Source organism: Paecilomyces variotii, assembly GCF_004022145.1.
Source record: "Paecilomyces variotii strain CBS 101075 chromosome Unknown C8Q69scaffold_11, whole genome shotgun sequence".
Taxonomy (NCBI): Eukaryota; Fungi; Ascomycota; class Eurotiomycetes; order Eurotiales; family Thermoascaceae; genus Paecilomyces; species Paecilomyces variotii.
This window is the reverse complement of record NW_021167150.1, coordinates 136,157-163,001: the sequence shown is the minus strand read 5'-3', so window position 1 is coordinate 163,001 and position 26,845 is coordinate 136,157. Positions and strand designations below refer to the sequence as shown.

General features: G+C 47.8%; 10 protein-coding genes and 1 non-coding gene across 11 annotated transcripts; 5 read left to right on the top strand and 6 right to left on the bottom strand.

The window, feature by feature from the left end:
* Positions 1-697: 697 nt before the first annotated feature.
* Positions 698-3,680, bottom strand: C8Q69DRAFT_476559 (tyrosyl-DNA phosphodiesterase domain protein). The gene is made up of 9 exons (XM_028631270.1): positions 3,550-3,680; positions 2,450-3,405; positions 2,185-2,376; positions 1,953-2,134; positions 1,783-1,894; positions 1,669-1,729; positions 1,332-1,615; positions 1,165-1,265; positions 698-1,102 (listed from the first exon to the last, which is right to left on the bottom strand). The coding sequence occupies exons 2-9, from the start codon at positions 3,314-3,316 to the stop codon at positions 823-825; spliced, it is 2,079 nt and encodes a 692-aa protein (XP_028482492.1). The 5' UTR covers positions 3,317-3,405; positions 3,550-3,680; the 3' UTR covers positions 698-822.
* An 810-nt stretch (positions 3,681-4,490) lies between these two features.
* Positions 4,491-5,871, bottom strand: C8Q69DRAFT_72990 (short chain dehydrogenase/reductase family protein). Its single transcript, XM_028633964.1, has 2 exons — positions 5,661-5,871; positions 4,491-5,591 (listed from the first exon to the last, which is right to left on the bottom strand). Exons 1-2 carry the CDS (start codon positions 5,796-5,798, stop codon positions 4,629-4,631), a joined length of 1,101 nt encoding a protein of 366 aa, XP_028482491.1. The 5' UTR covers positions 5,799-5,871; the 3' UTR covers positions 4,491-4,628.
* Positions 5,872-6,005: 134 nt separating this feature from the next.
* On the bottom strand, positions 6,006-8,223 carry C8Q69DRAFT_476551 (vacuolar protein sorting-associated protein VpsB). Its single transcript, XM_028631269.1, has 3 exons — positions 7,896-8,223; positions 6,820-7,845; positions 6,006-6,764 (listed from the first exon to the last, which is right to left on the bottom strand). The coding sequence occupies exons 1-3, from the start codon at positions 8,010-8,012 to the stop codon at positions 6,126-6,128; spliced, it is 1,782 nt and encodes a 593-aa protein (XP_028482490.1). The 5' UTR covers positions 8,013-8,223; the 3' UTR covers positions 6,006-6,125.
* On the top strand, positions 8,186-10,654 carry C8Q69DRAFT_72936 (putative MBOAT family protein). Its single transcript, XM_028633963.1, has 4 exons — positions 8,186-8,445; positions 8,524-8,568; positions 8,631-9,749; positions 9,803-10,654. The coding sequence occupies exons 1-4, from the start codon at positions 8,424-8,426 to the stop codon at positions 10,285-10,287; spliced, it is 1,671 nt and encodes a 556-aa protein (XP_028482489.1). The 5' UTR covers positions 8,186-8,423; the 3' UTR covers positions 10,288-10,654.
* Positions 10,655-11,957: 1,303 nt separating this feature from the next.
* Positions 11,958-12,774, bottom strand: C8Q69DRAFT_476546 (hypothetical protein). The gene is made up of 2 exons (XM_028631268.1): positions 12,649-12,774; positions 11,958-12,580 (listed from the first exon to the last, which is right to left on the bottom strand). Exon 2 carries the CDS (start codon positions 12,522-12,524, stop codon positions 12,306-12,308), a length of 219 nt encoding a protein of 72 aa, XP_028482488.1. The 5' UTR covers positions 12,525-12,580; positions 12,649-12,774; the 3' UTR covers positions 11,958-12,305.
* Positions 12,775-13,447: 673 nt separating this feature from the next.
* C8Q69DRAFT_72733 (hypothetical protein) lies at positions 13,448-14,863 on the top strand. Its single transcript, XM_028633961.1, has one exon. It carries the CDS (start codon positions 13,759-13,761, stop codon positions 14,692-14,694), a length of 936 nt encoding a protein of 311 aa, XP_028482487.1. The 5' UTR covers positions 13,448-13,758; the 3' UTR covers positions 14,695-14,863.
* Positions 14,864-17,236: 2,373 nt separating this feature from the next.
* On the top strand, positions 17,237-18,317 carry C8Q69DRAFT_509427 (hypothetical protein; the record flags this gene model as incomplete). Its single annotated transcript, XM_028633090.1, has 5 exons — positions 17,237-17,258; positions 17,330-17,361; positions 17,409-17,701; positions 17,770-17,914; positions 18,027-18,317. 5 exons carry the CDS (start codon positions 17,237-17,239, stop codon positions 18,315-18,317), a joined length of 783 nt encoding a protein of 260 aa, XP_028482486.1.
* Positions 18,318-19,862: 1,545 nt separating this feature from the next.
* On the top strand, positions 19,863-21,177 carry C8Q69DRAFT_72784 (hypothetical protein). Its single transcript, XM_028633962.1, has 2 exons — positions 19,863-20,460; positions 20,541-21,177. The coding sequence occupies exons 1-2, from the start codon at positions 20,059-20,061 to the stop codon at positions 20,988-20,990; spliced, it is 852 nt and encodes a 283-aa protein (XP_028482485.1). The 5' UTR covers positions 19,863-20,058; the 3' UTR covers positions 20,991-21,177.
* A 475-nt stretch (positions 21,178-21,652) lies between these two features.
* On the top strand, positions 21,653-22,410 carry C8Q69DRAFT_446975 (hypothetical protein; the record flags this gene model as incomplete). Its single annotated transcript, XM_028629173.1, has 2 exons — positions 21,653-22,086; positions 22,407-22,410. 2 exons carry the CDS (start codon positions 21,653-21,655, stop codon positions 22,408-22,410), a joined length of 438 nt encoding a protein of 145 aa, XP_028482484.1.
* Positions 22,411-23,743: 1,333 nt separating this feature from the next.
* Positions 23,744-23,814, bottom strand: C8Q69DRAFT_t112. The gene has a single exon. It is a non-coding gene; the product is annotated as a tRNA-Gly (tRNA).
* A 147-nt stretch (positions 23,815-23,961) lies between these two features.
* C8Q69DRAFT_476534 (major facilitator superfamily domain-containing protein) lies at positions 23,962-26,509 on the bottom strand. Its single transcript, XM_028631267.1, has 4 exons — positions 25,801-26,509; positions 25,340-25,729; positions 24,128-25,273; positions 23,962-24,044 (listed from the first exon to the last, which is right to left on the bottom strand). Exons 1-3 carry the CDS (start codon positions 26,146-26,148, stop codon positions 24,263-24,265), a joined length of 1,749 nt encoding a protein of 582 aa, XP_028482483.1. The 5' UTR covers positions 26,149-26,509; the 3' UTR covers positions 23,962-24,044; positions 24,128-24,262.
* Between the last annotated feature and the right edge of the window lie 336 nt (positions 26,510-26,845).

The following is a 26,845-nucleotide window of genomic DNA, read 5'->3' as shown; positions in this document are numbered from 1 at the left end:
TTTTTAATTAGAATAGACAATTAAGATAGAATTTGCAACAAATAAAATACCCTTTTCCGATTGTAAAAACTCGGTCAGATATTGAACATATCACAGGAATGTTCATCAATTTTTAAATATCTCAAACCGACTCCTGCCTGAATCAGCTTTCAAAGTCCTCAACGCTGAAATAATAATATCCGCTCCGTAAGCCCTAGAGCCGCTTCAACATCAACTGAAACTCCTTCATCAAGAACCACCCGGAAACCTATGTTATACATCGTCTGAACTTTCTCGTCCGTTCGTCACAGCTCAAACTTCCCGCCATCTATTAACCATACGGCAAGGAACTAGATCTCGATCTGGATCTCGGATTATCTAGGTTTCTTTCTACGATATAGTTAATTTTCAGGATTTCTGAGCGAGTTGCCGCGCAGAGTGAGGGACTAGACGTTTCGAGTTATGTGTTGATTACGGAGTCATGTTGTTTGTCTGTTGGGTTTTCGGTAGATACTAAAACTTTAGGGGGTGGATAAGTATGTAATTATATCAGGAGCAGTCGGTGCATGGATGATGTGAGGGATTGTTTTCTAATCCGGATTGGTTCTCTGGATATTGGTTTTATAGTCATATGCTATTAGTCTCGTTCGTGGTGGTCAAGACGGGATCTACGAAGAGTGGTCAATGTTGGATGCTATGTGGAATATGGTACGACACTGTCAAGTATCAAGGGGTAACTATGGTTTGAGTCGTCTAGCTAACTAACGGACTAATTGATACCGGACCCGATGTGTCGATCGAGCAGAGCGAAATATGTGATTTCAAATAAACGCCGTAGTGTCATTAACTTTCCATGAAATACCATGGCTTCATTCCAGGTCCATAGGGTCGACCAGGAAGTTTCATAGGCACGGGGATTTTCGACGCGAAGAGCGGAGCAAAGTCTGATTCTGTCTCATTTTTAGGCTGCTCCGACGATTTATTGTCAGACACAGTTCCACCAAGGCTTGTAGATGCTTCGGTGTTTATTCCTGGTTGGATTATGGGAATCACAACGCCACACTCCCAGTTTCGGCAGTTGAGCTTCGGCTCTTTTGTTGTACGGTCTTGGATGAGACGGCCCCTAGTCGTGTTGCTCGTTAGTATGTGGTGCAAGTGTGTACTTTCTTATGAAAGAAATCTTACCAGGCGCTTTCGGAGAGATTTGCACTCCCCAAATATGCCCAAGCCTGACAAGTTGAACCATCTGCTAGACTGATTGGCTCTTCTGGTCTAGCGAAGATCATCTATTGGAGATTTATGTTAACAGCTTGTCTTTTGGTTACTCAAGAGCAATTACAGGACCTGCGTACCTTATTATGCATCAATAGTCCGTTCCTGCGGCTGACACAATCTCGGAGGGTATGTCGAGGAAACTTAGGATCTTGAAACCACTTCGACTGAAAGCAGATGGTGCCTGCGCATCTTGGCCCGCCTTTTGACTGTCGAACGGTGGTATCTGATGGAAAGTACACCTTGAATCTGTCTTTCCATTCCTGACCAGTAGTCTTCTCGATCAGAGTGTTTAGATCACCCCGGTTCTTTGCGGGAAACGTCTTCGAGTTTCGCAGTGTGAATTCTGTGAGACCGTCATCACCTATGCTATGTCGTTAGAATACTGCCTAATCATCGCCACGAGTCAAACTTTACCTTGACATGCCAGATATATGGACCTCAGAAATTGGTCCGTAAGTGAGCCCACGGATGATGTCTTTTCCGGATATGTTTAGTCACAGTATGACGACGCCCGGGGATAGAACCTACCACAAAATCGATGTTGAGTGGCTTTGAAGTCCGCAGACCCAAGGAGCTAACGGCTCTACCTAGTCCACAGAGACCTGTTCGCCTCCATGTTGCGCCTGCGTGGGAACCTCCGCTGTTTACCAGTCAGCCCATTCACCTCCTGAGACTCCGATAGAGGGGGATGTACATACATGGTATGAACAAATGCATAGGATGCCGTCTCACTAAAGTCAAAGGCCTCTAGTTTGCGGATAACGTTTGCATGAAGCGTGGTAGCCGATAGAAAATACACAAGATCCTGGTAGAATGAAGTCTCTTGGGTTCGTGTTGAAGACTGGTCCGTCTTTTTGGGAAGATCAATCAGGAATACGCTCTATATTGAGTAAGCCAATGACCCGACAACACTAGTATGTTTAGGCCTACATTCTCCATGACTCCTCCACCTTCTCCCCAATCGTAAGGCACTAGGTTGGCGCTTGGCACAGCGATTCTTAAATAATCCGGGTGGAATAGTAGCATGAGCTTAGAATGCATACAATTGACCTGTCCTTCCATTGGTGGAAAGCATAATCTCAAGTTCTTCATATATGAAATCTCAGCTTCATACTGGCGTCTCTGAACGGCAATGGATGATCAGTTCTGAGAGGCCCTAGAACAGTCCTCGAGCTTCTAACGTAGATGAACTCACCGTCTCTTCTTCCTTGGCCTGCATAACCAGGATGAATCGTGTGTTCGTCGTATCAAGCTTTGAAAATAGCCATTCCATATCCCACATGAAAGAGCTGAGAACGGCGAGCTCCAGGTCTGATTTCTGAAACAATTCTTCGATCTTGATATCGTTGCCATCTCTAGAGTGTCCAAAAGCCCAGGTTTTCTTCGCAACGCCCTTGGGAAATTGTATTGATGGTGCAGACGAAGGCTGGGTGACTATGTTATCTGTTTGCTTCATCTGGCCAGATTGTGCGTGTTGCGGCCTTTGACTAGTGACTGGAACGTTCTCTCTAGCTGCTGCCGACTGAAGAGCCCATCGATTAGTATCTGACTTGGCCACCTTGTTTTGTCTAGATGTTTGAGGTGGGGAGATGCTCCCTTCGGCTTTTCTTTTGGCAAGTCGAGAAAGTCGTTCCTGTTCCATTTGCTTACGATCTAGTCCCATAATTCCTGATGGTTTAGGACCCGGTTCTGACTGACGGGCCTCATCTGCGACTGCTGAAGCTGCTGAGGGATTGTCATTTTCCTTATTTTGCGGGTTCTCACTTTTGTCTTGTTTGAGGGATGAAGAAGCAGCTTCGCCGCTCTCTTGCATAGATAATGCAATTGCTCTCATGAGTTCCTCGTCCTCTTCATGGTCAGTCTCTGATCCAACAGTGGATTTCGACTTCGGGGCAACGGCAGTCAGCTCATCATCATCATCATCCGAATCGGCCGTAAGGTCAACAACATCTCCCTGGCCCCGAGAAGATGAGGCAGGGTTGCTAGGCGAGCTTCGCAAGTCACGCAATGAAGCAGCAATAGCTGCCCTAAGGTCAGGATCGGTGAGGTCCTCAGACTCCATCTTCTTGTTGTGACGACCGTAAGCACGGTTATGTATTCCAAATCCGGCGAGCTGATGTACGGAATATCTTTAATGTTAAGCGTCAGTTTCTGAAAAACGGACGTGAGCCGACGTGGAATAACAGAGTCGTCATCAGAAACGTACCACAGGAAAGACGACGTTCAAGTGATGGTCTAATTGGATATAGATCGCCCACTTATGAACGGAGTGAAGCCCGTATTGGAATAGCTCACCTGTGCCGGGGAAACAAGGCTGTATCGGTACAATTAAGCCATGCTCGCGACTCTTCGACAACCAGAGATACCGGAGGGTTTATAGGACTGCTCTGGGCCAGAATTATCCCAGAGTTATCGATGAGAGAAACAGCGTTCTCATTGGCAATCAAAAGGTCAAGACGCGAAACATCCGGATCGCGCTGTCACGTGTATATTTTGCTTCTTTTGGTTTAGCTTATCAGGCAGATAACATCCATGGATGGCTTCTAGTATTACTACTTCAAGATGCAGAACTACAAAAACTACTAAAGACAGGACTCTATTGATCCCTAATCCTACTTGTCGTTCAAGGAATTTTCTCCAGATATTGTCAATGAAGAACAGTACTAATGTGATATCCAATTCCGTAAATTCTCATTCACGACGTCTATTGACCATAATGCTAGCTCTATGTGCAAGTAACCATAACTAGTCTACACAGTCACCATCCTGAAGGTCAAATGAGAACTTTAATCGCATTGGGTGGTGGGGCTGGATTAAATGTTGCACTTGCACTGTCTGACAACTGCTGACCAGTATACTCCCTTCGAGTCACTGTGGGTAGGAGATACCGCACAAGGTATACCAGCAGCGCCGAGAAAAACAGGCGTCTGTTTATCCCATATTCCTGCCGTGGTTGGACACTGCTATTCACATATTTACCAGACAATCTGTAACTCCATGTTATCCATGAGTCTCCGTCTTATGGCTGCAGACGCCCTAGCGTGTCGTGTTCTGCTTGCGAGAGGGCAGGAAGGCCCACGTCTATCCCACGGTAGGTGACGTAAAATACCATGGAAGGAAGCACTATTGACATAGCTTATCCGAAAAGCTTGGATATAAAAGGGGCTCGGTTACAGACGTTCGAGTAACCAACAATGCAGCCACAGCGGCCCGGTATCTGAGGATGACGTTGGCGGCGGTTATGCCATCGACTGGACTAAGTTACCTGGAGGTTCCCCTCGAGGTACAGCAGCATCATCCATGGCCCGAGTAATTGATCGAGCACATAGGACTTGACAGTCGATTGATAAGACATTATCTATAAAGAGTACCCATCAACCGCCAGACGTTGTCTCTTCGAGCTCTCCCTTGTTCGCCGTACCCTTATCCTTGGAGTTAGACTGGGACTGCTCATCTGACAGAGGAAAGCTGAGGTGCTTCCAGTCTTCGATTTCCTCGATGATACATTTCAACCGGTCGCGAATACTCTCCACGGCATAGGCTCCCAATATTAGGCGTAGGGGCGGATATGAACAATGCCCAAGTTGCCAAACCAATTCTGCAGCCTTGACCGCGCTTGTTGGCTGCTTTTCGCCAAACCATTGAATCATTCGCTTTGCATGTCCTGCCGGAGCATTTGCGGTGCTGTACGGCTCACTGGCAGGCTTGATGAAGAAGTGGCCATACAGTGGCAGAGGCGCTGAGAGGTTGTGTTCGTTCATGTGTGCCGTCGAGGGTGGCACTGGACCAATATCATCACGCCGCATATGACCTGGCTCGACAAGTGTGCCCTTTATATTGAAGCTGTCGACTTCGTATAACATACTTTCCATAAGCCCTTCTACGGCGTACTTGGACGCACAATAAGGCCCCAAGCCAGGTACGCCAAGAGCCCCCGACGTCGAGCTGAAGATAAGATACCGTCCAGAACCTCGCTCGCGAAAGTATGGTAGTGAAAGCTGAATCACATTCAGTGTACCCATGAAGTTCGTCTCGAATTGATTGCGGATATCGTATTCGTCTTGGTCTTCACAGGCCCCAATTACACCGTACCCGGCGCAGTTGGCAATGATGTCAATACGGCCAAAGTGGGCGATTGTCCTATTTATTGCATCCCTAACCGTCTCGCGCGCGCGAACATCACATAAAAGTCCCAGGCAATTCTCGTGCTCAGCTTGCAGCTTCTGCATGGACGCAGGGGTGTTCTCGAAGGTGCGTCCCACAGCTGCGACGAGATCGTTATGAAAGAGCGCGGATTTGACGAGAGAGCGCCCCATGTGGCCTGTCGCACCGAATATCTGTAATCAATCCTCCATGTTAGAGAAGCTTTTGGGTATAGGGAGAAATCTGCTTCGATGCCGCCATACCAGCCATACGAGCTGCTTCGGGGGATTCTGCGGGCCCGGGGGATCGGATGTCGCAGGTAGATGCAACTTTGGTTCTCGAGCTGCAGACGTAGGTGAAAGAACATTTCCTATTATGGGAGGAGTATACTGAGACTCCATTGTGTTGATCTCCGAGCTGTTGGTGAGGGACAGCTCGAGGGGAAGCGGTCCGAAGTCCGGAGGTTGTCCAAAGTTCTCCGCATCCGAATCTGGGGTTTGCCGTCATTTAAGTAGTGCCCGTAAAAGCCGAGAACCTTCAGTAATACTATACGGAATCAAAATACATGCTGCTGGCAGCTACTGAGTCCGGATGGATATATGGCGTACATTATTTTTGTCGCATTTCTCACTAATTTTGTCTCTTATGGAGTATTCTACCTTGGAACGACATTGGGGATATTATGCTAATACATGAACGCCAGCGCCAAAAGAGCTAGGTATCCCTGGTCAACGCGCAAGCTCCCTCCGCAGCCTACCAGCGGCTGTGGAAGCAGGAGGCTCTGGCCAGCTACTGACTGCATCGTTGACCTCGTCCATAAAGCTTGTGCTATTATGGATACTAGTGGCACCTAAGACCACACGAACACCAGGAGAGCTTGCATTTACTTGAGCAACCATCTTGGCCTCCTCGTATGTTGCGCCGCCAATCATGAAGATAATAATGTCTTGCGGCTTGTCCCTGGTGTGACCACCGCCTTCCAGGAACGGGTATTGCAGCTCTTTCAATCGCCCCTTGATGAGGTTTTGCAAAGTAGCCTCCAATCGCGGCGAATGTTGGGTGTAAACATTCTCAACGCCCTTCAAACCCTTGAACCGGTCCCGGGCACCTGAGAAGAACGATGTAGACTCAAAGAGATCTGAAAACCCGCCAGCAACAGGGGGTGCCTGAAGCGAGTGATGGTAAGCCAGCAGCTTGGGAATGATGTTTATTTGGTGAGGAGGTACATTCCCGGCGGCAGTGAGCAGGTCGAGGAGAACAGGTAGCGCATTAGAGGGTTGCTTTTCGTAGCGAATGGCGTATAGAGCGACCAAGCGAACCTTATTCTCGGGCGGTACTGTAGGTAGCTGGATTATTCTTTGTAGAGACTAGTCTATGTAAGTAATATATACCTTATGATAGTGCGGGCTGAACACTGCCTACCTTGAGATCACTTGCATGGTTTTCATTACATGCCAGGCTTTGCTCCAACTCACTGACATCAAGCAGATTGTCTTCACCGACTCTCCGACTTAGTTCACTGACGAGAGTAACATGCTTGCTGACATTTCCGGACAGTTTTCGAAATTCAGGATAATCCTCCACGAAGCGTTTCATGTCTGCGATAGACTCGATACTCATGCTGCTCTTGGTCTTAGACTGATACTGTTCGACGTATTCCTTGATGTTTCCACCAAGGTCACCAAAATTCTGGTACATATTCTTCTTGAAGAACGGATCCTGATCCTGCGATAGCACTATCTCTTTGAGCTCCGGGCGAATGTCGGGTACACCGCTAAGGTCGACTCTTCCATTGTGGATCCCAATCAATTCATGAACCATAGCTTGGTAGGTCCACTGGGTGAGCAGAGGGGTGATAGGATCGTCTCGGCGATCCAAAATCAACAATATAGGGGGAGTATCCATCTTTCTGAAGTTGAATAGTTGTTCCTCTTGGGTTAGCTGGTACCGGACTTCCGTGGCCAGCTTTTTAGCCAACAGACTATTCTTTTCGTATCGAATCAGTGGGTTCTTCTTAAGCGCCAGAAGCATGGCAATGACACCTTCAGTCGTCCTCTGCAGCGCATCTGTATTCCACAGTTCAGGAGTATGGCTCCATATACGCTGCTTCGGGAAACCGACATTTAGCGAGCAAAGGTCCGGGTTAATCACGAGAAAGTCGGCGAAGTGTTCCTGGACCACGCGCACGACCTCGTGATCATCTGCCTCCGCCAATCTCTCAAGAGACGATTTCTTGATGATGTTGCTGAAATAAATATAGTACTCGCCGTATTTCGGCTCCCTGAGCTCGTCGATGAGGAACTGGATGGAGTCTGGTGACGGGCGCACGAAGCAGAGACATCGTAAATGCCGCATCTTTTCGCGGGTTTGATTATCGAGACGATCAATGAGATAGACTTCATGGTTAAGGAGGGCCGACTGGGTTATAGCGGTAGAGACGACGGGAAGCTGGAGCAAGTCAGTTGGAACCACAACCACGAGTAGAGCGCATTTCCCACTGTCTCACTGTCAAGAAGCAATATCTTCATTTTCGCAGAAGACGTCCCTGGCACAGCTGCATCTCCAGCAGACACCATCCGGGAGATGTAGCCGGCGACGGCTGCGACAACGTCCATGTTGGGTAGCCTGATGATGCGCCAGGTGGCCCTGAAGGGCAGAGACTCGGTCACCGCGCAGACCAGACCTCTGCGCAGCTTTCGAATACCACTTCTGCAGCTTCGTGAGGGAAACAGAGGCTAGTATGATCTCGTGGAGGCCGATTCGTAGGGTTGAATGGGCGGGACAGCGATCGCTCAACGGACACCGTATCGCGTGGAGCGGCGGCGGCACATGACGTTTCCTGCTGCTGGCCGGCCGCTTGATCGACGTCTATATTATTATTTATCGTCCTCGCAGCTTTTCCCAACAGTCAATTGTCCTTGTCTCTAGATCAATCTCCCCTCTCTTATCGTGTCATTGCTGCATGCCTGTCCTTTCTTAATTGCGATCCTGACAAAGCACGCTTTTACTGGCGCTGCCGTCCCACCATGTTGCCTTTCATCGATACTCGTGCGTCTCACCCCTCTTGAGCAGCTTTTGAACGACGATTATGCGAGCTCCAGCAATTACTAATTATCTCTAATTTAGCTTTCTACTACCTTGAGGAGTTGACAGGCGCCTCCGTCGATGAATGTAAGTCGGAGCCACTATGTGTCGCGTACGAAAATAACCAGTCTGACCGATTTTTTGTGTAGTGAAACTGATCGCATCGTTCCTCCTATCCTACCCTTTGGCCGGCATTCTCAAGAGACTACCAGATGCACAACCATGGAAGAAAAATGTCTTCATTATTTCTGTCTCTCTGTTCTACCTAGTGGGGTTGTTCGACCTGTGGGATGGCCTACGAACGCTGCTATATAGTGCGGTGGGAACATACGCCATCGCGTATTACATTGATGGTTCTCTGATGCCTTGGATTGGCTTTATTTTTCTTATGGGCCACATGTCATTGAACCATATAACTCGCCAGAATCTAAATGATGCTTCTGTTGTCGATATTACTGGTGCACAAATGGTGCTGGTTATGAAGCTTTCAGCGTTCTGCTGGAATATTCATGACGGCCGGTTGCCACAGAAGGACCTGTCGGATGCACAGAAATATGCTGCTATTAGAGAATTTCCAGGGTTCCTCGACTATGCCGGTTACATCCTCTTCTTCCCTTCCCTCTTCGCAGGCCCGGCTTTTGACTACGTGGATTATCATCGGTGGATCACCACAACCTTGTTTGATGTACCGCCGGGAACAGACCCTGCCAAGGTACCTCTTACGCGAAAGAAGCGCAAGATACCGCGAAGTGGAACTCCTGCAACGAAGAAGGCACTTATTGGTCTTGTGTGGATCTTTCTCTTCTTGCAGCTCGGGAGACTCTACTTCCCAAATGCAGTGCTAAGCGAAGAGTACATGAAGTACTCCTTCCCTCGACGTGTTTGGATCCTGCATATGCTTGGTTTCGCGACGAGACTGAAGTACTATGGTGTCTGGTCACTCACGGAGGGTGCCTGCATCCTATCTGGTATGGGATATAATGGGTTCGACGCTACGACAGGAAAGGTGTTTTGGAATCGCCTAGAAAATGTCAATCCCTGGGGCATTGAAACGGCTCAAAACACATACGCCTATCTCGGAAACTGGAACAAGAATACAAACCACTGGTTAAAAAACTACGTCTATCTACGAGTGACTCCCAAAGGAAAGAAGCCCGGCTTCAGAGCCAGCTTAGCGACCTTTGCGACTAGCGCTTTCTGGCATGGTTTCTATCCCGGATACTATCTGACATTCATTCTCGCTTCGTTTGTGCAGATGGCGGCAAAGAGTAAGTTCGCAAACCTTCTTACTAGTCAAGTAGACCTGCTCACCGTCCCCTAGATGTCCGTCGTCACGTTCGGCCATTCTTCCTCACTCCAGATGGTAGCAAGCCGACACCTTACAAGCGCTATTACGATGCAGCGACCTGGTTTGCAACGCAGCTCACAATGTCATTCGTCGTTCTCCCATTCATTATTCTCTCTTTCACTGGATCTGTTGGGGTCTGGGCGCATGTGTATTTCTACGGCATCATCGGCGTTTTCTCGATCATTGGTTTCTTTGCAAGCCCAGCAAAAGCCATCCTGGTGAAACGATTGAAGAAGCGCAACATGCCTCATATTCCGAGGACTGCAAGCCAGGAGACGCTTCGAGCGCCAACCCTCGGACTACCAAATGATCCGGCTCGTGACATTGACGAAGCTGTGCAGGAAATCAGGTCTGAAATAGAAGCCAGAAATAGGAGGGGAAGCGTTGTTACAATGCCGACAGGAGAAGATCTGAGAAGGGCTGTCGAAGATAAGCTGGGAAAGAAATTGCCCGGGTGATGGTTTGAACTGTTGAGTCTAGGGCGTGAAGGACAAGGTGACGAAGGTGATGAGTTTTCTTTTATCTCTCCCCGAATGCGGTTCGGAGCATAATTGCCCGATGGGCCATTCTGTTCGTTAGAGCGTTATCCTGCTTCTACCTTTAGACCTTGATTTTCTTGGACTCGTGTCGTCTCATCTGATATCTCTGGGGCAAGATTTCCCTAGTCTGAGACCTCCATTTCTACCAGTCCCATTTTCATAGAACGAACATATTAGCCTCTTGTCAAGCCTAATGGATATTAATATCTATAGTAGATATCGAGCATAAGTTAACGTTGCATCCGGCCCTGATGGTAAGTTATCACTCTCCGATGATTCACGGGTGAGTCAAAGCCGAGTTCCTTTTTTCATCAGCTATATATGCAAGCTTGCCAAGCCAGAATTTGATACATGGGCAGAGCTTCTATGTGAGCAGATGGATATACCAGACCTCACATGCCAGAAACGTTGTCCGACTCTATAAGCTACTTACTCGGTCCTGTGCCTAGGAGCACCACATATATAGGTATCAGGGACTAGAGGATAATCATACTAGACAAGTGAATCCGGCTCTCGAAAGCTAATAATCCGGTCATTCCATATTACATACAAAGCCGTATCCAACCAGACCCACGTCAGAACAAAGAATCCCATTCATCCACCCCCACATATATACCACAACAAAGGCTCATTCATCAGTCAGGGAGTCCAGATGGCGCAGTGGTACAAAGCTAGTCCACCCCATCTAGCTGGAGGCTCCCTGTTCGAACCTTGGAGAGGCTCCTTGGATTTTCGAAGAAAAACCCTGCCCGCCAAAAGCATAGGCGGGGTTTTCGTAACACCCTCCATCTCTCGTCCTGTGGATGAGTGCTCGCGGGTGTGAGCTTTTTTGTGGTACTTATTTTTATTTTTATTTTTATTTTGCTCTTTCCTTTTAGTTCGTTTATTACTATCGCGATGGTGGTGGTGTTGTCTATTTGTTGACTCTTTGCTATGTGTATAGTTGTGAGGTCTCACGAGAGCTTGCGGGATCACGTCTAGGACTCTCCATTACATGCGACCTGACGATTAAAAAGTCGCTTCCGGAACTAAAGGGTCCATTCTAGAAGAACTAGATAAACAGAGTCGGTTAAATGCAGATCATAGTGATATATCAACAACAGACTGGAGCCATATACGATGCCAGGCCGGGTCCACTTAATAATCCTAAACAGTACGGACGACCTCCATTCCTACGAGACACGGGTTTTCCGTCATAAAATTAAAAATTGATACTTGAGATCCGAGGACTTTGGGATCTCGTGATCATTCACTATAGCAAGGAAATCCAGCTGTCCATAACCAAATGCTATCGTTTCTGTACTTGGCGGATATCTCTGCTATCAGGAAAGATATAACCGGGCAAGGAAATTAGATTGTATAGTAAGATCCAGACTGCAGTTCCCATTGTATGAACTACGTAGTTTCTGGCTACTTCTTCTCTGGTATATCACTCTAGGTGTCGGCAGTGCTGTTCCACGAGGATAAATCTCGAATCATGATGCACGAAAGCAAAATTGGGAATTGAACGTATTCTCGGGATGTTACCCTGTACTATGCCGCTGCCTGAAGTATAACAAAATATCCAGAACATCCTCTTTGATATGCTACCGATCCACCATGGGGACGTGGATTGCAAGAGATATAATGTCGTCGCTCTATTAGACATTCGATTTGAGACGTGAATGGACACCTTGCAAAATGAGGAGTAATGAATGCTTTGTCTGCATGTTCGAATCTAACGCGTTGCAACTTCTTATCTCTTTAGGAGCGGCAGAGAGGAAGAGGGAAACTTCTGTCTCAGGCCTGTGACGCCTCATTGTCCTTCTCTTTTTCGTTCAGCTTAGCAATAAACTGCTTCAAGGTCCATTCGTTGTCTCTGCGAGGTCCACAAAAGATCTCCAGGCTCTGAGCATCTGTCATTGGGTGTCCGCTCTGTACTTGCTGCGCCCATATGCCTAGCATCCGGTCCAAGTTGCCAACTCTCTCATTGCCCCATTCTCGGAGCCACGCGGCGCAGTCATGGTCAAAGGCGGTCCAAACTCATCGCCAAAGTCCTGCTTGACAACTGCCCAGGACGTTGACCAGTCGTCGGTTTCAAGGTCGATGTCATAGTCGCCTTTGCCCCAGATGATTTCGCATCTGGCAAGGATGCGTCGGCTTCGGGCGGAGGCCATGAGAAACGCTCTATTTCAGCTGGCCGAGGCAAGAAAATGTTTTCGACGTCGGTCTTCTTGATTCAGTGATGTTAAAGCTCAGCACACAAGTGGACAGTATGCCAAATTGCGTTATGAGGCCTACAAGCATAGGAATTGGACATGAGCAGCGATCTGGGGCGATAGGTATTCAGATATAACATATATGGACTAAGATCATAAGTCTAAGCGTACACGGTACTTTTCAGACTCCTATCTAAAAAGCTGGGAAGATATCTTTATTCTATATAGGAACCGGGCTCGGAATTCAGGTGGGATATTACCCCAATTTATTTAGCTCGGAAAGTTAAGGCATGGTTTGGAGATGATGGGATTCCAGTCATGTCATAGCCGTCATATTCAGTAGATTTGAACTCAAGAGCTTAGAATGGTTTAAACAGCTTGTTCAATAGCCGTGGGACGATATAGGTCAAGAATACTTCAATGGGTTGCTTAAGTCGATACAATTGAGGATAAATGCAGTTTTGCTGGCAAAGGAACGGTATACTTATTAGATGATAGATGCTATTTCTCCCTATGTAATTCAAGAAACAGGATTTGAGCATGCCATATCAAAATCCTACAGCCCTAGCACCTCTAGGTGTTGAATAGTACATATTCAACTTGAAACCATATAGATGCGGGAAGCGGCGCGCCGAGAACTTTTGACGTGGTACAGTAAAGCTTCGCTGCAGCTCAACTTGGGCCTGAGCGCTGGAAATAAAATGGTCGTCAACCGAGAAGCTAACTAGGACCTAGACTACTGAAACTAATAATTGCTCACTGACCCGGAAAACCGGAATGGATGATCGACAGCGTGGCCGATCATAGACTGACATGGAGCCTTAAGACGATCGATCATCCGAACATCCCTGGCTAATGCCGCTAGGTTCTCCATAGGTTCATGACAATGTTCTGTATAATTTCAAATCATAACTACTGAATAACTTCAATAATCTCTATTTAGCGGCGTTTTCGACAATCGATTCTCCACTCTAGAGACCCTTTTTGGGTGCGCGATCTAAATTAATTCCTCAGGAATGTCCACTCAGCCCCAATAAGGGCCCCCTGTGAGGCTTCGTGAGCGTAAGATCCTGGGCCCCTATATAAGTCGCAGGATGTCGTTGGAGATGATCAACCCTGTCAGTTTTCTGTGGCGTATTAATTACAGTCGCTTTAGCTGTTTGTTTGTATATTATTATTTATCAGTCCGACGATGACATTAAAGACTTACCTCTATGCAGGCATCCTCTGTCTCGGAACGCTCGTCAGCAGCGCCAGTACCAAATCCCTTTGTTTTCCTACAAACGCGACAACGGTGCATACGTTTCCTAACCATACCTGGGCCGAGAATATTGCCGTAAGATCCAACGGCAAGATTCTGGTGACGACTCTCGAGAACGGTGCAAAGCTCTGGCAAGTCGACCCTTTCCATATATCCGACCCGGTTATCGTCCATCAATGGTCAAACGAAACTGCCTTGACAGGGATTGCGGAGCTGGAGCCAGATGTATTCGCTGTCGTAGTTAGCGACTTGTCCCTGTCCCCCTTGACCTTTGGCTCCAACGAGGTCTGGCGAGTCGAAATGCACGGCGATCACCCGCATGTCTCCCTCATCACGCCTATCCCGGAAGCGAAACTTCTCAATGGAATCGGAGCATTGGATCGAGTGCGCGGAACGGTCCTCATCGCGGACTCTCTACTGAATGTACTCTGGTCCCTAAATACACGGACTGGGTCCTATAAAAAAGTCATACATGACCCGGTTCCGATCTCTGGCCCCAACTCGACCTTGAATCTGGGGATTAATGGCGTGCATGTGTTTGGTGGCGATATCTACTTCGATAATACGAGTGAGAAGGTTCTTCTCAAAGTTTCCAAACGCGCTGCTGAGGGATACTCTGCACCGGTCCACGTAGTGGCCAATTTGACTGTTGCCTCGGACGATTTCATATTCGACATAGAAGGAAACGCATACGTTGCCGGTTCGAACAAGATAACCAAGGTCACCCCTTCTGGTGCCCAATGCCTCTACTCTGCAGCGGATGCAATCCAGGGTAGCACGGCAGCAGCATGGGGCCGTACCCCTCTCGATGCAACTACCCTATATGTGACCACCAATGTCGGCAAGTTGGTTGCAATCCGTGTTTGAGGGCCTTTCGCAAAATAATACAACATATATACGATTCCTTGATGAACAAATAATACCTCACTGTACAGCGGCACAGTGTGTTGGTTGATGAATACATATTCCCGTTTGGTTGAGGACGTCAGATTAGACCATTGCAGATGAATTACGCAATTCCCTGTTTTCCCATCTATCCGTCGGTGGATTCCTGCTTTTCGTGTATACTCCGAAAACGATGCCTTGACAGATCTGTATATACAAACGCCTTCGTTGCATGAAAGAAACCACAGCATCTCCACAATTCCAAACCATGTACAGTGTACATAGATCTAATGCATGTTTGCACAACCATTGGCCCTAGATGCGTAGTGGAGCGAAAATGTCGATATCCGAGATTCTAGATGGTCTTTTCCGGAGCAAGTCTCTTTCACAGATTCATCATGGACCGATTCACCCCAGAAGATGGAGACATTCATCAACGGCGCAATGCCCAAGTGAGGGGCTGAATCAAGGGAATAAAAGCCCCCATTACCCCCCTTCTGGGTTCTTTCTCTTTCTTACCTTTCCTCGCTATCTTACTATATATATATCTTCACGGTCTATAATATCAGTGGATTATATTCTCCCTTCTCCTTCTCCATCTCTCCTTCTCAACTTCTACTTCTGTCATTTGCGGGAATATACTATTTAGTATTCGCTCTTGCTCTCAGTATATATAGCATGGGGACACTGGTAGCTCTTCTTCCATGACCCTTTTTCTGCGTTGCCATTTTTTGGTTTCTTTTTATAAGCATACTCGCCGGGGCTAAATTGGAAGATATATGCCGGGAGCTCGGAGAACTCAGGTACATATGAAATATCAAATTAGTCCGTTCCGCTTCTCTGCTGCTTATCTGATTGGGACAAGAAAACTAACATATCATATAGTGCACTTATTACTTATTGCTATAATTGGCGATGACACGCCACCCCCTCCTGACCCTGACCCCCCTGCGCCAGCTGCGGTCAACCTGATTCGGCAGATACGGATCATGATTGATAAACTTACGATTTTGACACACGTGCTTGAAGGTCTGGCTTTGGAACTTGCGGCTAAACTTGAGTCATAAACCTGCACTGCTACGTTTGGGAGTTGAGTGCAAATCCGTCTCACTATAATCTGCGGACCTTTCTCTTCTCCTTTCTGTCCTCCCTTGGAAATCAAGCACACTTCAATCTCTCGCACAATGAGCGCAGGCCGGAGTACAGCAATTATAAAGACGGGTCTACTCGAGATCTCGTGTCCATGTTCAGCAGCGGTTTTGACTCCAACAATCAGTATCGTCCCTTGAAGTGGAGAAATGTGAACAATGTGATAGCCAGCATCGTCGGGGAATTCCTAAGTTCAATCTTAGAAAACACAAACATGACCATATCCCCTACTGGAGCCGGACGGATTTGCTCGGCCTGTTTATTGTGACACTGGGCATTGCTCCGCAAGGAGCAACGGAGCATAACTTCTACCTCCCACTAACAGCAATGTATGCAAAATGGTGTAACCAGCTTCTCGACACTATACATAAACCGACTATGTACTGCTGCATATGGCGGATAAATTCTTTCTTGGTGCTTCGCTTGGCGGACGCGTTTCAAGGACAACTTCATATATACGCTGCCGTTGTTGTAAGTTTTATTCATTAACAGACCGTTTATGAGGGTTCTAGTTTCTGGTACTAATACTGAATTTGGATTCTAGATCCGGATGACTTTCTCTCGGAGTTCAAACATGATCTCCATACGGAGGCCGCGCTCTTCGGGGCAAGATGGTCGTTTATGGCCTTACATCAAATTCTCCGCGACCATCATAACAGTACACAGTCGCAGCCCGGCGGCAAATCGAAAGTGCTCAGCCAGGCAAGTTCTCCTTCATTGTTATGGTTTTTCATAACTAACACGCAATTGACTGTATAGGCTCGGCTTGGAGAGTTACTGGCTCTTGATGCCCACGGTAGCAATGCGGACGGTGACAATCGTGAGGGTGCTATCAGACACTTCCTATTTCTTCGTCATGCAGCAGCGCAATCGCCATTCTCCTGGCCTTACTGTCCGCTTTAGAAGACCAGGAGGCGGCTGCTCTCAAGTACGCGTCCAGGGGTGATGATGCCTGGAACTCACGATCATTCCCGGCATCTCATCTTGAGAGACGCTTGTTGTCGAAGGCGTAGTCTCGCCGGATAGTTATGCCATTCGACTCTATATTGTGAGTTGTCAGCCATGACTATAACATTAGATCAATCTTATCTTTCCGTTGAGATCCTTTCTGGCGGTAACCTCACGGTAGGATCTATTCGGCTTTAGTAACCGATTCACATCTTAATATCGATCTGGTCTTAATCCTAGGGGTCAGACAGTCAACTCCGAGTGATCTAAGGGAATTGTTTCCTTGAGGGCGGGGCTATTTGAACCCATCTTCGACTCCTGCCTAACTTTCTCCTGCTTTCTCTCTCCCGCCCTCCTGGACATCGCCTGTGAGCACTGTGGCCACGCTTGCCCTACTCCTGTCTCTGTGCTGCCATTCTAAGCGACGATGTCGGTCGTCTGCTTTCCTGGTAAGTTCCCTTCCACCGAAGTTGTAACGCAGCTGATACCTTCAAGCGAACATAACCACCCCGTGTCGCAGCGTTATCCCGTCTTCCGTCTCTAGTGACTCCGGTATATACTTCCTTATCTTAACTAGTAGCGTAACTGACCACGTCCAGAGCTTGGCGATCCTACTCGGAAGTGCCATGAAGAACCCTATCATTATCAACGATGCGGCGAGTGAACCATCTTCATCTGCCAGTCCATCGCCGTCCACCGATGATTCGACCCCCCGCATCTCGCCCGAGATCAGCCATAACCTGCCAGATACGCCCCACGCCATCCGCAAGTTCTTGGACCGGCCACGCAAACTGCTGGGTTCATGTCTTCGTCGGCCGAATTCCATGACCGACAAGTTAAAACTAATGCAATATAGAGCGACCATATGCAAACCTTCACCGATTTCGGAAACGTGACAATGCGAGCTCAATTCCAACAGAACAATGACATCTAGGAAATGCGAATCCTGAAACACTACAGGAAGGAGCTTAAGAAAGAGGCGGATCTTTTAGGAGCATTGTGGACATACCGTTCCATAAAAACGAGTATGGTAAGCACTCTCAAGCTGGGATGGGGGAAAGGGCTCGCCAGCAATCCACAGAATGACGATACTATTCAAAATAAGGTATGCATATCACTAATCTAACTTGAGTTAGATATATCTCATTGCAAGTCTGCATCGGACGAGGCTTTTCGGATCGGATCGCTAACCGGATGAGCACGCCATTCACAGCTAGGTCCACGTCCTCAAGCCTGACGAGTTCATCTCCAAAACAACACTCACACATTCTGGGATGAAGTCATTCCGAAAATGGCTTCGGCTTGAGTACCGCACACGCGGGGACCTCGTCAAAATGGAGCGGCTTCTTCCATTGCCAAATGTCGTACGAAAAGCCCTCATAACTCATCTCTATGGTTGCGAGCGAAATCGTGACACCACTGATATTGAATCCTTTCTCGGCGAGCCCAACCACTATATTCGTGAAGAATGGGAGCGAAAACATGTAGCGAAGCGCAAGATCTCCTGAAGAATCATGAGGAGTTCAAGAACTGGGCGCATCCAGTCATAGGAATGAGTCTCAATTACGCAGCACGGGCAATTGCTCCTCTTCGGAGCGACGCTTGGCTCATAAGACTGTCTGGTTATCGGCGTACAGCATACGGTCGGTCTCACTATAACTATACGTTGGGCGAGATGATTATCAACTCCAAGCTCGATCAGGTATGTTCGGGGATCTAATTTTGATCGGTAATTTGATTTTCTAACTTAAGATAGATTTGGGTTACAAGAAACACCGACAAAGGGTGGCCCGTTGTCCAGAATAAACCGCTGTTCGCTGCATGGGTGGATATCTACATCCTCCCAGCTAGCGGGTTGAGGCTTGTCGACCTGCCGTAGGTTTTTGACTGGTGGTACGAGGATGCTTCTAGTCTATATAAAAACCTTGCGTCCTACGTATTCTCAGATGACTAATTTCTGCCTTTCCGCGACATGTTCTCGCTGAATTCCATTGCGCCCAGCAATCTTTGGGAATATCATACAATCTTATATCCTGGGCAGAATCCGATATCGAGAGACAAACACCAGAGTCGCGCTGATTCTCAACTTTGATGAGCAGTCCTCTGTCAAGCAGATCGCCCGAAGATCTAAGTACAAGCCTGAGTCCATCGAATAATTGGATTGAGAGATATTCGCCCGATGAATTGAGCAGAATCCCCCAGCGCTACAGAAACCTCGCGCGACAAAGCTCAGCTATTGATAACGAATATCGGAAGATGCTTGTTATCTAAATAGAACACGAAAAATACCAGAGGTTGTGACGGCAGGCGAGTTACTTCATCGTGGCTTGTGGGGGTGATCCTATCACACTGTCCGGGACTCTGGATGGTCCTTCAACAGGAGGCCCGAAACACTTAACCTATCGGCAATTGTGCAGAGACATACCCTATTGTTTTGCGGTAAGTGATTCTCTACCTCCTTGCGCCAGCAAGCTATGCTAAGGCAACATATGTATAGCGGACTTGATGTGAATAATAAAAATGTTTACGGCCTAGCCCTACGCGAGAAAGCGCGGAGGGAAGCACAGTATAGAGAAACTCTCAGCGGCAATTTTTGGACTAGAGCTGCCAATCCATGATTGAGAATGAGCCGGACGCAACAGAATGACGTGCGAACGGGCGTCAACGAGAAACACTTTCGCCGGAGCTAGCTATGAGGTAGGGTTTAGCGCAATACCTACTCCTGTCTTTGGGTGGCTGCAAAATATACTAAATAGGTATACCACTTATTTGGACTCCTGTTGCAACATCCTACAAAAGGTGCTTTGTCAAAACATCCACTTTTACATAGCCATCGCCTTGTCTTTCTCAAGCTAGGCAGGTGACATCAGCCTCACCCTAAGTCCTCGAATTTGAGCCTTCTCCTCTTTGCTCTCCTGTCTAGTCGAGAGCCCATTTGGTGTTTCTGCTTTCCTTCTTCCTTTTGACATGTCTTGAAGCTTCCCCTTTCTCTATTCATCAGTCGCTTGCCATCTCTGACCACGATGCCTCCCAAATTCGCAATATTACTATATACTTTATCCATCGCCATGCCTGATCGAACGCCTTTTTCCTTTATCAACTTTACCCTTGTCATTTCCGAGAGAGATATATATATCTATACGTGTGTTCATATTTTGCTTACCAAAACCCCATTTCTCATGAGACAAGTGTCCGTGGGATTCAACGAGCGTCTGCAGCCTCCACAATTTCGGCGACGATCTTCACCCAATGGCACCAGGATACTTTGTTCAAGGTGCCATTGGCACAGCAGCAGCATGTCTGCTTTACAAGATATCTAGGAATATCCAAGCTGACTCGCCGGTCTGGATCTGCCGTGAACACGTCCTTGATCTCCTACTTGCAAGCTGTGGCCATGAGCTCTATTTTCCGATTTGTCGAATGCTAAAGAAGACCGCTTATCTCTTTCTTAGTGATATTTCAGCAAATACTGCGAGCCAACATATTACCAGTTTAGAATGGGGCAAAGAAATTCACAAGAGTCGGTACCGTTGCAGTTATAACAGCAAAATAGCTACATTATTGGCTTTTATACTGGCCACTCATCCTCTTGGCGCTACGTTTCTTCATTGTATATGTATAATGGGCTTTCCGATACAACTAATATCAGAGGCAAGTTCTTTTTTTAATTAATAATTTATTGATTTATTTATTCCTCTTGTTGTTATCATCATCTTACTAATTCTTTATAGGCCGAGCTTTTGCCTTTGGAGGATAGTGTTTGGAAGTTGCTTCGACTAATTATCGTTCCCCCCAATGATCTGGCAGAGCGTACGGACCAGCCTACAACTAGCCAATCTACTGCTATGGTATCTACTGCCACGCAGACTAGCGAAGACAAGCCATCCGATCCACCCCTGGAGAATCCCCTCTCGGGACTCAGTCAGCTCTTTCGACCTTATGGGCTTGGACTTTCTCGAGTCAACCAGCCCGCAGTCATGATATCAACCGGCACCCAGACAGGCGAGAATATACCTCCTGAACTACCCCTGGGGAACCCTATCCCAAATGAACCTTCATACGCTAACCCCCACACGCCCGCCGTTATGAGGGACTCAGAAGGTGCACCACTATTCATCAGCAAGCGATTCCTATTCCTACGTCCTGATCTAAAGAGATCCACAAAGTCACTAGCAAGCTAGATGTACGGAGCTATTACGGCGATGCGCGTGAATCTTCCAGGTATAGTATTGTCAAAGTGCCATTATTAGACCGCAAGAATGAGATTTTTGACGGTGCACCCAGCCGTGCGAAGGTCATAATACTAGCAAATGCTTTTACCTAATAGAGGAGAAGCTTGCCTTCCTTTAGACCCAGCGAAGGAATATGGTGTTACAAAGCTGACCTACCCAAGAGCCAGAGCCTCGCCCTGACCACGTCAAGAGGCCTGACGTAATTCAGTAGATACGCATTCGCTGCACAAGCAACTTCCCTCGTTCCTCCCACATGGATCGCCGACAGCGGATCGTCCAGCAACATGTGCAACGACCGATCCCAGTTTGTTGAATATCGAGACTTAGAACACAACGAACGATACGACTACGACTGTGCCAACGGCACGATGGGAGAATGCAAGGGTGAAGGAATGGCCCTCCGGCCATGAAGACATGGTTGATAAAGTCCGGCAAGGTTTCCTCGAGCCAGGCAGCTGTCTAGTCCCGACCCGAACTGGCCGGGAAACCTGGCCGGAATTTTTGACACCGTTGTCTTTGACGAAGTCCATATAACGCAATGTGAGCTGCAACAAATTTGCATGCATTAACCTGGTGAATGAGGAAATGATACGCCGCCAGGAGGCAGCCCGATGCGCCGTGGGCGTGGGCGTGGGCGAGGTTCCCAGAGGAAATTCGGCCGCAGAGGCCCCGATGAGATCTTTGAGCATCTCCAGGCTGTCTTCCACGATCCGAACCGCAGACAGAATGCGAGACGCCAATTCGCGAACTTGCGTATGAAGACGTACCAGAAATACAACGATTTCCTCGCGGAATTCATGAGACTGGCAGGTGAAGCAGGTGTTAACCCAGGAGACTACAAAGATGAAATGTACGACAAGATTACCTCTTCCCTTAGGAACCTCGTCATTGGTCAGTACTACCAGACCGAGAATTTCAATAATCTTAGGGACGCCTGTCATCAAGCCGCATACGCCCTCCAAGTCAGCGATGAAACCGGTCGCAAAACCATCTTGCAAATAGCCGAGCGTGATAAGATCCGCCGGTCATTCAAGGCTGCATGGGAGTATGTATAGCCCTTACTAATCTCTATTGCTCTATCTATCTCTCCCTGTCTGTCTATCTATTTGTTTGTCTACATGGACCAAACTTTTCCTCTGGCAACTATTATGGCTAAGTGTTTTGCGTTGATATAGGGATTACATCCGATGCAATGCCTACCAAAGCAGTACCAATGCCATTCCATGCCTGCAACTTCGAGGCTGTGAGCTCGAATCTACCTTGGGATAAGCAGCCAAAAAATAATGTATGCTATTCCTTCGTCAGGTCCTCTTCACATTCGCTGACTAATGCTTTGATAACAACAGCTATGTGATGGGTTTCCAGGTGAGTCGCCTCTTTAAAAATAAAGACGTCCGGCGTGATATCTAACTAGATAGTGGCTCGAATGGGGCTTAGCGAAGGGACCGCCAGGGTTTTCGGCCGTATAAAGAAACTGCAAAGACCTTGGATACCTCTAAATGGACAATGTGAAAGTGATTCTGTACTTCAAGCCCCATGCGGAAAACTTCCCCCCTTTACCTGGCGTTTCGAATACTATTGCTTTCAATCTATGATTCTGTGTCTCAGTCCTCTCGAAAGGTCGAGTGGTTGTCGACATTCGCGGGCTCAACCGTATAGTTGAACCGGACGCGTATCCCATTCCGTTGCAAGATGATATACTTGCGTTGATCAATGGGAAAGCCTGCATCTCTGTGTTTGACGCTATCTCCATTTTCTATCAATGGCGCACGCACCCAGATCACCGTAACCGTCTGTCACGCGAGGGAGTAAAGCGGCGATGCTCCCGTCAAAGGGGAATATATGTTGAAGTGCGGAGGATCGATGGCAAGGTGAATTCCGCAGAGGGGTCGAGCAAAGCCCTCGAAGGCACCAAATTTGACAAGTTCGGAGCGTTGATTAGGTTGGAATAATTGAGCATCAACGGGGATGAGAACATGATATGGAACATCAGAAGAACTGAGTGATTTCCTAATTATATAGTTAGCTTCAGTGGTAGACGAGGTTACTCTTAGATAGAGCTTCAAGCCTCTCTTCCTAGGTAGTTAGAGAATGCAAGTTTCTTTACATCTCCCGTTCTAACCCCTGAGAATATATGTTACAGAAACTGCCTACGTATGTGGATAACCCTTGATGGGAAACGGGGACATACAATTGTCATAGTCCAAGTTAGTCTTATGTCTCTGAGAAGGGTCGTTTACCATACATCATTGTACTTATTAGCACATAGCTAGTCGTTGCCTTGGTGCCCAGCTTCTTACTTTACCTTCGTATTCGCGCTATCACATTTAAATATAGTTTTGTGGGATTGCCTTTTGAAATATCGAGAACGCTATGCGATTTTGTACCATCTTTATAACATACTAGAAGTAGCAGGTAGATAGTCGTTATGGGGGTGCCAGCTCGGCGTGGTTCCAAAATCTCTCAGCGTCGTTATTATGCTGTTTCTCCCGCACATAGTTCTGTTCGCGTATTCTAACTGCTAGGTACAGTACTGGATGTTAATCTGCAGGGCTTGGAGAGTCATACGGATTAAGTGTTCCATTTACAAAAAAACAATAACATTTAACCCCTCCACAATTCCAATACAAAAAAAACCAATCAGACTTAGGAACAACAAAAAGAAGATCCCCACCAAGGCAGGTTTGAAGTTGAAGTTGCTTTGCATCATCCGTGAATCGAACACGGGCCTCGTCGATGGCAACGACGAATTCTACCACTAGACCAATGATGCTTGGTTGTTGTAGAAGGCTAACTGGTGGCGATATAATAGCTGCGGGAGTAGTGGATCTAGCCGCAAATTATATTTTCCGGTCGTCGATTGGGTGATATAATGGTTGTTGGGGAAAGGGTTATGGTATTGGGGATTTAGACCGGTTAACTATTGTTTTTCGTTGTGTCTTTGGTGAGAAGGGCTCTATTTGGACTTTTGTTGGAATTGGTGGATGGGTGCATGTTTAGAGGTAAGAATATAACTATATATATTTAACCCGGTTACGGGGAAAATGGTGTGAATGTATCTGACAGGAATGATATGGTGGGATAGGGAGAAATAATATTATGTACTATTTGTCTATATGAAATTCGTACATGAACCACACTCAACGCCATCGCGATGCAGTCTATGCGTGTACCGTACCATGACACCGTGAACATCGAGCATAAGAAACAGAACATCACTTTTAGGCGCCCGCTGCATACGGACTCAGTTTGCGCATTTTCTCTCCATATTTCCATAGCAGGAATGGAGCGGGTCCGCCAATGCCAATGGCGACGAATGCCAGGAGACTGTTTCCCCATCCGTAATGCAACGCCTGGTACAGATACGGCGCGAATAGAGGAAACCCGAAGCCTGCTAGAGATCGGAGAACCGTTACTGCTGCCAAAGCACTGGCTGCGAAACGGGTGTATGAGTCTACAATATACGTCTGGATACACTGGAACCCGACGATTACGCCCGCGGAGAACATGGCAGCGCCAATATTCGGTGCGATCCAATGCGTGTGGTATTGGGCTGTCCAGCCGTAGATGAAGAGACCGATGGGCATGAGAGTCGCCGCGAGAACAATCAGTGGTGTGCGAAACTCTGGTTTCGCGACGCCGTTATTTCGAGCCTTCAAGAGGCGGTAGATACGGTCGTTCAAGGGGGCGCAGATCTGCGAGGCAAGGAAAAACCCAACACCCAGGGAGATGTAATTCAGACCTCCGATACCAATGGATTCATTGTAATACTCCGGGCTTGTCCACAGGGTGGGGAAGGTAGACAGCATCAAGTACATCAAGCCATACATGTAAGCCATGTAGACAGCCAGGGCCTGAACGATGGGTTGTGTGCCCAATAGACGGAAAGGTCGCACCATTGATACACGGAGGACGTTGAAGACCGTCTTGTCCGGGGTTTCGAATTCGGTATGCCAGGTCGGGTCTCCGGTATCCTTGCGGATCTTGTTCGCCTTCATTTTCAGAATCTGTGGAGCATAGGTCTCTTGCAGCAAGAAATAACCCACGACCTGAATCACAGCATCGGCAATAGACGTAGCATAGAAGACCCATCTCCAGGTTGTATTCTCCGTAATGAAACCACCTGCAATGGGTCCTACTGCGGGACCTAGAAGAGGCGCAAGACTGTAGATGGCGACCGATTTCCCTCTTTCTTCCGGTTTGAAGCAGTCACTCAAGACACCACCACCGACCTATGATGCTTCCATTAGTTTTCCCATTTTCCAACTGAGTCCCCTCGAAAGGATATATGTACATACCGCCAGTGGGACACTGCCTCCCAGGCCGGACAAGAAACGGAAAGCAATGAGCTGGTTCTTGGACGTGCACACTCCGCAGCCGATATTGAAGGCCAAATAGAACAGATTTGCCAGCTGCAGAACTTTGACGCGACCAAACATTTCCGACATGGGCCCCAAGAAGAGGGGACCGACAGCATAGGCCAAGATGAAAACAGACAGCATCAGCTGCGATTCGACTTCATTTTTGACGTGGAACTCGGCGGCAATGGTGGTCAGGGCGGGAGCTACCATAGAGGACGAGACGGGGGAGATGAAAGTGAAGCATGAGACAACGAATGTGGCTGCCCATTTCCTCTTCATGGGCCAGTTCTTGGGGTTCTCTGGATCATCGGGGCCTTCCCAGGTAACCTAGATCGAGAATCTGTCAACTAAGACGAAGCATTTCCAGAGGGGCGGCAATAAGCAATTGCCTGGCTTACCAGCTTGGGATCTCGTTGGGATCTCTGCGACTTGCGCGTGCCTGTCTTTTCCAAATTTTCTCGAGGGCCGGCTTCCAGATCAGTATCGCGTTCGGTCATGATGCCTGCATCATTTTCTAGAACGGGGCCATCGTGAGACTCCTCATCGCTGCTGAGAGACTCTGAGCCTTCGCTGCCTTTTCTGCCTTGCGGAAGGGGCCTCTTTTCGTCGTCGTCGAAGCTGTCCTCTGCATGGTATTCGTCTTCATGGTATACGGTCTGGTCATCGAGGTGCTGGCCGCTGTAGACTCGAGTGACGGTATCCTCCCGTGTCGAACGAACTGTCGCAGTTCTAGAGAGGTCATCCATGAGTGCTGATGACTCGTGAGGGAGCTTCTATTGCCTCTCTACCAGGCCAAAACCGGGGGCACGGCAGTGTATTTGTATCTTGTCGCCGTCCATTATTATTTTATTATTATACATACATAATTCCTGCTCCGGGACAGGCCGTGCAGCTAATAACTAATTAATGCTGTCAAACTTGGTCTAAATCCTTCTAAGTCCGACGGAAGTTTGCCATTTTCTGCACAAAAGCGTCTCATCGCAGTGGAGATCGACGGTAACTGGAGGGCCCGACAACCGATGAGGAGTCGGTACAAGCCGTCAGTCGAGCTGGATGCAGCTCCATTGGAAGATTTCAACGTTCTTTTTTCTAAAGGGTGGAGTCCTGTCACCGCCACCTTGATGCTACTAAAGCTCTAAAGCAGTCGAGATTCAGACTAACTATGGATTGAAGATGCCGGAACCGGCTTGAGGTGACACGAATAACCGCAAGGCGGAGAGAAAGCGTCCTCGTTAGCCTACATGAGCCACATAATCGGCGGCGCTAGTGCTATTGAAGACGCATTGGAATGCCGGTGGGGTCATCAGAGTCGTTTTTGTTCTCCAGAGGCCATTGGAGACGCTCGGAAATCGGCATGTCTGTCACGTGATAAATTACTTCGGAATGCAACCCTAACCCTGGAACATCCCGATTGGGAAGGTAGTAATTGGGAAACAGAAAGAT

What these genes read in the sequence shown, in the direction of transcription:
- C8Q69DRAFT_476559 (XM_028631270.1), bottom strand. Translation starts at nt 3,316, where the DNA reads ATGGAGTCTGAGGACCTCACCGATCCTGACCTTAGGGCAGCTATTGCT. An exon ending in CACTCAACATCGATTTTGTG is followed by an intron (nt 1,730 to 1,782) that starts GTAGGTTCTATC and finishes TATCCGGAAAAG; the next exon opens with ACATCATCCGTGGGCTCACT. An exon ending in GACTATTGATGCATAATAAG is followed by an intron (nt 1,266 to 1,331) that starts GTACGCAGGTCC and finishes AATCTCCAATAG; the next exon opens with ATGATCTTCGCTAGACCAGA.
- C8Q69DRAFT_476546 (XM_028631268.1), bottom strand. Translation starts at nt 12,524, where the DNA reads ATGGCCTCCGCCCGAAGCCGACGCATCCTTGCCAGATGCGAAATCATC.
- C8Q69DRAFT_72784 (XM_028633962.1), top strand. Translation starts at nt 20,059, where the DNA reads ATGGCACCAGGATACTTTGTTCAAGGTGCCATTGGCACAGCAGCAGCA. An exon ending in CGATACAACTAATATCAGAG is followed by an intron (nt 20,461 to 20,540) that starts GCAAGTTCTTTT and finishes AATTCTTTATAG; the next exon opens with GCCGAGCTTTTGCCTTTGGA.
- C8Q69DRAFT_72936 (XM_028633963.1), top strand. Translation starts at nt 8,424, where the DNA reads ATGTTGCCTTTCATCGATACTC. An exon ending in AGGCGCCTCCGTCGATGAAT is followed by an intron (nt 8,569 to 8,630) that starts GTAAGTCGGAGC and finishes TTTTTTGTGTAG; the next exon opens with TGAAACTGATCGCATCGTTC. An exon ending in TGTGCAGATGGCGGCAAAGA is followed by an intron (nt 9,750 to 9,802) that starts GTAAGTTCGCAA and finishes ACCGTCCCCTAG; the next exon opens with ATGTCCGTCGTCACGTTCGG.
- C8Q69DRAFT_72990 (XM_028633964.1), bottom strand. Translation starts at nt 5,798, where the DNA reads ATGGAGTCTCAGTATACTCCTCCCATAATAGGAAATGTTCTTTCACCT. An exon ending in CGAAGCAGCTCGTATGGCTG is followed by an intron (nt 5,592 to 5,660) that starts GTATGGCGGCAT and finishes GATTGATTACAG; the next exon opens with ATATTCGGTGCGACAGGCCA.
- C8Q69DRAFT_476534 (XM_028631267.1), bottom strand. Translation starts at nt 26,148, where the DNA reads ATGGATGACCTCTCTAGAACTGCGACAGTTCGTTCGACACGGGAGGAT. An exon ending in CCCAACGAGATCCCAAGCTG is followed by an intron (nt 25,730 to 25,800) that starts GTAAGCCAGGCA and finishes TTCTCGATCTAG; the next exon opens with GTTACCTGGGAAGGCCCCGA. An exon ending in GAGGCAGTGTCCCACTGGCG is followed by an intron (nt 25,274 to 25,339) that starts GTATGTACATAT and finishes GAAGCATCATAG; the next exon opens with GTCGGTGGTGGTGTCTTGAG.
- C8Q69DRAFT_72733 (XM_028633961.1), top strand. Translation starts at nt 13,759, where the DNA reads ATGACATTAAAGACTTACCTCTATGCAGGCATCCTCTGTCTCGGAACG.
- C8Q69DRAFT_476551 (XM_028631269.1), bottom strand. Translation starts at nt 8,012, where the DNA reads ATGGACGTTGTCGCAGCCGTCGCCGGCTACATCTCCCGGATGGTGTCT. An exon ending in TGCTTCTTGACAGTGAGACA is followed by an intron (nt 7,846 to 7,895) that starts GTGGGAAATGCG and finishes GACTTGCTCCAG; the next exon opens with CTTCCCGTCGTCTCTACCGC. An exon ending in ACCATGCAAGTGATCTCAAG is followed by an intron (nt 6,765 to 6,819) that starts GTAGGCAGTGTT and finishes TACATAGACTAG; the next exon opens with TCTCTACAAAGAATAATCCA.